Source organism: Primulina tabacum, chromosome 16 (genome assembly GCF_025594145.1).
Source record: "Primulina tabacum isolate GXHZ01 chromosome 16, ASM2559414v2, whole genome shotgun sequence".
NCBI classification, from domain to species: Eukaryota; Viridiplantae; Streptophyta; class Magnoliopsida; order Lamiales; family Gesneriaceae; genus Primulina; species Primulina tabacum.
Window position 1 is genome coordinate 31469768 of NC_134565.1, and position 7959 is coordinate 31477726.

A 7959-nucleotide genomic window follows, 5' to 3' on the forward strand; every position below is an offset into this window, starting at 1 on the left:
TTTCCAACAATTATCTTTTGCATTGGGAGGAATTCATTTAATGTGTAGCAGAGGTGGACCGCTTTTCCAATAGAAACAGTACAAATAATCTATCAAATTGACAATCAATGTCCTAATAATCGAGTTAAACATGGGGTACACAATCTATCAAGGTTTAATCAACCCTATCACACAGACCCTAAATGTGGACTTCGTTGAGTCCGAAAATAATAATCAATAATGAAATGAAATGAAAGCAAATAAATACATGACAATTCCACTAGGCCACCATCATCCTATATATAAAAATAAATAAATAAATTCTTTTCACAATCAAACTAGAGAAGAATAAACCTCTCCAAAAGAATGTAAAAGCTAATTCACAGGATCAACTTTCAGATGATTCTCACGAGCTCAGGACGTGACACCCAGTGGAGGTGTTTGGCCGTCTGATCCTCCCCTTAATGTGTCGTCCGACGACTGTTGCACAGCACCATCGGTGTCGCCTCTGTTAATTTCCTCGATCATCTTAAGAACTTCTTGCATGGAAGGCCTTCGGTCTGGGACTGTGGCGACACAGGCCATACCTATCTGTAGAAGCTGAACCATCTCCTCCTCTACGTTTTGATACCTCATGAGCTCTACGTCGAACACCTCGGCCGTCCATTCCTCCCGCACGACACTTTGGACCCATCTCGGTAAATCAATTCCTTCTTCGCCTAGAGACGCTTGATTAGGTGCTTTGCCGGTTAACAGCTCTAATAGTAGTACCCCGAAGCTATAAACATCGGATTTTGTGGTGACTTTCCGAGTCTCTAGCACCTCAGGGGCACGGTAGCCCATTATACGGTGACTGGGAGGTGTTGAGCTTGAAAAGAGGGGATTTAGTCCGAAATCTGATACTGAGGCGTCAAGATTGTCTTGTTTGAGGAGGATATTTGAGGACTTGATGTTTCCATGAACTATATTTTCACATACATGGAGGTGAGCAATTCCTCTTGCAGCACATAATGCTATTCTCAGTCTACTGTCCCAGTCTAGGGGAGAGCGGCCCGAGCCTCGACTACCTGTAAAATGATTACACCTTAGCTTTGTTTTATGATTGGTACAACTGAGTCTCGAATCAAATGCCGGAATCAATGCATTTGAGGAAACACCCAGACACAAAAACAGGGCAGATTAGGAATGTAGCAAACCATAGGCTTGACTGAGATATCTTTCTAGAGTTTCCACATCTACATTTACATTAGATACCAAGAAATCACAAGCATGTGGGGGCACCAATGATCCCTTGGATGCCATATTGAAATTTTCTTTCCCAGCTCATGCTCATTCGAGGTGGCCAAACAACAATATGGATTAATTCAACATACAGAACTCAAAAGATACCATCAAATTCCGTAACAAAACATACTCTTGAATCATTTTTAATCAAAAAGTTGAAAATAGACAAAAATGCTTGCTTCCCAAAACAGACCCTCCTCGGATTCTCCATATTTTTCGTTTCTTGGCACAATCAATCGTAAAACCATCATCATTTCTAATCGAACATCATAAACCACCACTCAAGAAAAAGGCAATAAAGGAACAAGCACAATAATTAAACCAATTACCCCCGTGCCTACTACGTTCAATCTATGAGGTACACCCTCATGCAGCATAATCATTGGATCGAGGACCATTTTTTAATTCATGTATCTCCAAAGGCAACTTGAACAATGAAAGTGCTTCCGTAAAAAAACATTTCAAGAAATAGTGTCAGCTGTAGCCAACTATTTCATGGCCATATTCTTCAACTTCTTTTTGAGTCAATATGGTATACATATCGACCCCTACATGTGCACACACAATCAAGAAATAGCAAAAGATTTATCAAAAGTACAATTCTCGGTTTTCAAATGGGTATATGGGTCGAATCTAATCTATCAAATTTCGTTTCAAAAAAACGTTTGTTTTCCATACGAATTAAGAAAATTATCGGAAAAATAAAGTTTATAAACAAACATCCAATTTTTATGATATTTAATTAATTTTAAAATGGTTTCGCGTTTTCCAAACCTTAATAAATAGAGGTATTTAGTAAAAACACGAAAAAATGTTATTAAACGTAGAAATTTAACTATATATTTGGGACAACTAAAAACGAAAAAGAAGTCAAAATAATTGGGACGGAGAAGTATTGTATCATGCGTAACATATATGATTGCATATATCAAAATATGTGTGGATATATGTTGCACCGAAAATGTATTTAGTATAACGCAAATCATTGTGAACTATTCGTGTAAATAGGAAAGAAAAAATGATAATGGTGTGACCACACACATATAACGTCAAGATAGGGAAAAGCCATTCACTTTTCAAAAAAACATTTAAGAGGAAAATAAAGTGGTCATCAATATTTTTTATTCTTTCATTATAGAGAAAAGCATGTGTATTGGCACTTGCCTTGCCATGTATGTGGTGAATAAGAGCAAAAAGGCGGGTAACTTGGATGGTAGGGTATGGTAAACCCGTATCAAGAGTTATCAAGAGGTTAAGGGTTCAATCCCTCTCTAAATCTATAATCGAAGCTTTCAGTTTATCACACAAAGTTTGCTCATTATGATTTACATAGATAGTCAGTGTGATTAGCACTACTATGTTGACCCTTTAAGTTTATCCAAAGCAAGCGGCTGCAGTTCCAAAGTTTTTTTTTCTAAAAAAAAAGCAATGGGCACCCCAAATTGCCACTCTTATTGTTTCACAGTTTCGAGGAATTTAGAATTTAGAACAAAGTTTTCATATTATTTAATGAATATTGCATAGAAAAAGATTCAAACCATATGAATGGGTCAACACTTTACCAAATAACTCTTGCATTAAGAAAATAAGCCGGCCTAGAAGAACAATGCTTACCAATTAAACATGAACAATCAAAACTAATAATTAATGTTATGAAAAATGCTATGTGTGTAATGCGACTTATATCTTTTAAGTTACATGTAATACATTATTTTTGAAATTACAAACTTATCCTAACTGTATTTTTTAAAATGTTTTTCAATCATAGTGCACTAAGATGAGATAGCTACTGAGATCATCTCCAACCACAAAATCTATTTTGATGCAACTTTTACACTAAAATAATGAGATTTCTGCACCAAAGACAACATTCATCTCCAACCCATTTATTTCAAATCTTACGCCAAAAAGAATATTCTCGAAATATTCTTTTTATTTTAAATATATTAATTATTATATTTCATTTAATATATTTTTAATTATGACTAAGGTTTTATTATTAATAAATTTAAATAATAATTTAAGTTTATAATTTAATTATATATTAAAATTATATTAATTATAAATCATTAAATAAAATTAGTCTTTACTGAAATAAATAAATATTTTAAAAATCAACAATTATTATTTTTAAATTTATATGATTAAATATATAATTATTAAAATAATAAAATAAATATTATATTATTATTTAAATAGTATTTATAATTTTTAATATAAATATTTATAATAAATATAAATAATAAAAAAAAAAAGAAAAAAAGCAAACTTATGCGCCAATGGCACTCTTCTGCGTCAAATTCTTTTGCGCCAAATTTGACACAGAGGAGTGGGGCTGCCTATTTTAACAAAATAGTGCAGTCCTCATTGGGTGGGAAAAAATTACATCAAAATGGCGTAGATTTGGAGATGAACTGACCCTCACTGTCCGTATATCATATGATGTTCAGAGTTACTAATTGTATATTCAGATCATAATTCTGACATAGGTAGGTGGAGACTCCAAATCTCCAATTATCGATTGAAAACAAGTAGCGTTTTCATATTGGACAACGTTTCAATATGTGAGCAATAAATTCTCTAAGAAAAAGAAATTGGAAGAAATTTCCAATCGTGGCTTTCACTACTCATTTCTAATGAATATGCAGCATATATATATATATATATATATAATTAGTTTATGCCTCTCGCCGACGAGATAAGATAATTTTGATGAAGCATAACAAGTTTTTTTAGACAAAATTTGTCGTAATTTTTTTGAATAAAAGTTAACATTATTAATCCACAAAAAAAAAATTGGAATTTCGTTATTGATGTTAAACAAAATTCAGACAAGTCAAGGAACTGAGATGTAGAAAAAAATAACCAGAAAGATTTGGCATTAGATGAACAAGAAGAGAAAGAATTACCATGAAGAAGAACAGATAAGCTTCCAGCAGGCAAGTAATCATAGACCAGCAATTTCTCATCCTTGGAATAGTAAAAAGCTCTCAAATGCAGCAAATTCTGATGTTTTACACTGCCCAGATTCTGCATTAGCTCCTCGAATTCTTTCTTACCATACACTACGTCCTTGAGCCTCTTCACCACAACAACTGTGCCTATCTCTAACACTGCTTTGTAGCTTGTTCCAACGCTCCCCTTCCCCAGCACTTCTGCCGAGGCTCTCAGCAGATCCTCCAAATCAAAACTGTAGCCACCGTCGGGAATGAAAACAAGCTTACTGGGCTGCGCCAATGGACCCCCTGAGACGTCGTCTCTCGATGAAGATGTTCCAGCCTCTCCCACCGCCATTGCCGCTGCTGTTGTTATGGGCGGTCTCGGAGCTTTTGAGCTTTCTTTGGTCCTTCTTCTTCTCAAGAGAAGGAAAATTACGGAAAGTATGAATAGAAGTATCAGTACTCCGCCGGCAACTGATATTCCGATAATGGCGGCCGTTGAGAGTTTCTTGTGTTTCTTGTGGGGAGTGGTGGTGGGAGGCAACGTTGGAGAAGGAGACGGAGAGGGGAAAAATGGGTTGCACGAAGGCAATGGGTCGCCGCACAAATCGACGTTGTTCGCGAATGCGGCTGCGGGGAATTTTGCGAACCCCGTGGGGATTGAACCGTTGAGACGGTTGTTGGCGACGCTGAAATCGACTAGTTTGGGTGGGACATTGCTAGGAATTTTTCCCGTGAATCCATTGTTCTCAAGAAAAAGGCCTGTCAAATTAGTAAGATTTCCGACCGAAAACGGGATTGAGCCGGAGAAGTTGTTGGACGAGAGGTCCAGCCGAGTAAGCCGACCCATATCGGCGATACTCGCCGGGAATTCACCGGTTAACACATTGTTCTGGAGGTAAAGGCTTCGGAGGAGCTTGAGTTGGGAGAAATCAGGTGGGATTTCTCCAGCGAGCCGGTTGGCCCGCAGGCTTAAGACTCGAAGCTGAGTAAGCCGGCCTAGTGTGTTCGGCGGGATACTTCCGACGAGCCCAACACCTGGAAGCCTCAAAAAATACACGGAAGAATTGGTGGCATCGCATCCCACGCCGACCCAGCTGCAGGCCGATTCGGACTCGTTCCACACCAGGCGTTTCTCATGTAGAACTTGCGAGAGGAAGGCGAGCAACACTTGCTTATCCTCAGTCGGCTCCGAGCCGGCTCGCCCGCTGTTCAGGAGCAACACCCAACACAATAACAGCATAACTAGACCAAACCCATCTCCCCGCCAAAAATTCCTCGCCATTAAGAATCCGAAGCAATGGCAACAATTTTATGGGTTATTTCCGTAAGGAAGCAAATCCCATTGATTGAAAGATAGAAAAAAAAAAAAGAGAGGAAACAAATAATAACGTAAGGTGAGCTTTACGCGAAATCTGAAACGTGAGCCACTACGCCTGCCTGCCTGCCTTTTGTCGACTTGCAACTCATTCTTCCATCATCGTCATCTTTCAGTCGCTGCTGCAATTATATATATATATATATAACTAGCTTCATTTATTAATACAATATCCATTTCATAAAATAAAATTGATACTATCTTACAAAATTTTATATATATTAGCAAAAAGATGCATATATATTATCATTATTTTTAAATTGATCAAATAATATTAAACAATTAACACAAAATTATTTTCAATTTAAAAGAGTGATTCGATTTAAAAGACAAGTTTTGTTTAGATTTTTTTATGTAAAATATGGAGCGAGAGATTTTTAGTAAGATAAGAAGGATAATTATGAAATTAAATATTTTGATGTCTTCTAAACAGTTATTTTAAGAGTTACATACTTAATAATATAGTATAAATATATAAATATATATGTATATATATTTGAATTTCAAAAGTTGGTTAAATAATTGAAAAGTCAAATTCACTAATACTATCATAATTATATTATTATTGTTATAATAATCGGCTGATTGATTCCCCACAGGTTTCAATAATCTGATTTGAGTGTTTTTTTAAAAAAAAAAAATTGGTGAATTTTATTTTTTGATTGAATAATATTGAATACCATTGACTACTCTTCTTAAAGGTTTTTCTTAAAAAGAAGAAAAAAAGTTATTTTGTTCTGATGATTGGTGGAATGAGAAAAATATAACACATATTTTTAAGAAGAAATAGATTATAAATATATATTATAGATTATATATTCTCTTACTTTGTTTTCCCTATGTGATTTTTAATAATTTATACAAAAAAATTTCTATGAGACACTGTTATAGATAAATTTTGTGAGACGTATTTCCAATTCGACCTATGAAAAATAATATTTTTTATGTCAAAAGTTTTACTTTTCGTTAGAAATACAAATTGAATTGATATGTCTCGTGAATATAGTTCATTCTCACAACAAACCTATCATAATCTATAAGCCTTGTCTATTTTTATTTCCTCGAAACGGTTCTTCTAATGTGGGAAAAAAATATTTTTTTTCCTCTTTTTCATAGCGATAACTGAGCACGAGTTCGGTCATGATTTTGTCCAAAAATCATTTTACCGGTAAAAAATCGGTAAGACAAGTTCGTAATTTTTTGAATTTTTTATATTTTAATATGATTATTTGGATCTTAAATTTTTTAAAAAATATTATTTTAGGAGTATTAGATCCTATTTGATTTTTTAAATATTATAAATTTTTTTTATTATTTATATGCAATGATTAGAATTTAGAATATATTATTTTATTATTTTATATGATATAACAAATGTTCCGGTGAGACCGTTCGTTACCGGTTCGACCGATTGAAACACTATTATAAGATAGACCGGTTCGATCACAAGTCAAATTATAAAAACATTGTAATGCACCTCGTAAAAAAAATTGGACCCGACACTTGTCTCGCTCCAAATCTGGACGGATTCAATCCGGTTGGACACACAAACCATGAAACCATTTAAACATTATAAACGTTTTTTATACACATTCATCAAAATAACAAGTTGCCAACAAGATTCGAGAAAATTGTGGATTAGAGATTATGACATTCCTTATTTAATATATAATATAAAATATAAATAGAATTGTCGACCAGTTGCTGCTAACTCAAACTGGTTGTTAACATTAACAGGATCTCCATCGATATAAAAAGCATGACCGTAATCTGGTGGCGTCCCATGAAGGCCACCGGAAGTGGAGTTTCGGAGGGATTGAGAGCACTGAATTCCGACTCGAGTGGGCGCTCATAATGGGGATGATCTGGAATGGAATAAAGGGCGGCGGAGAAGCTCTCTTCCATATTTTTTTCTGGGTTTTTTTTTTTTAAAAAAAAATATTGATACCGATAGATTTTATGATATGGTGAAAAGAGGTATTTTAGAATGAAAAAGATTTTAAAATGAAAAGATCCATTCTCATAGAGTTTGTGATATTGCTCAATAAATATGAGATAGGAAATTGTGGAGGGTTTTATTTGGGAAGGAAGGGTTATATTTGGAGGGAGCAAAGATTTTCCATCTCATCTCATGCATGCAGTGTCTCCCACCATCAATTTCTCAATATATATATATATATATATATATATATATATATATATATATATAGTATAAAGGTGTATAGATAGATAAAATAAATCGTTATATTACATTCCAAATTAACCTCCAGTATACAATTACCAAAAAATTAGTACTTATGTTTACTTTTTGCAACCAATGATCGATCGATCGTCGTATTTCACAATTTTTATAAATTTATTACATCACCAGTACTTTTC

At 34.4% G+C, this 7959-nt stretch overlaps 1 protein-coding gene across 1 annotated transcript; it reads right to left on the reverse strand.

The window, feature by feature from the left end:
- Positions 1–148: 148 nt before the first annotated feature.
- Positions 149–5690, reverse strand: LOC142529409 (putative inactive receptor kinase At2g26730). Its single transcript, XM_075634943.1, has 2 exons — positions 4173–5690; positions 149–1046 (listed from the first exon to the last, which is right to left on the reverse strand). Exons 1-2 carry the CDS (start codon positions 5485–5487, stop codon positions 394–396), a joined length of 1968 nt encoding a protein of 655 aa, XP_075491058.1. The 5' UTR covers positions 5488–5690; the 3' UTR covers positions 149–393.
- Positions 5691–7959: the final 2269 nt, after the last annotated feature.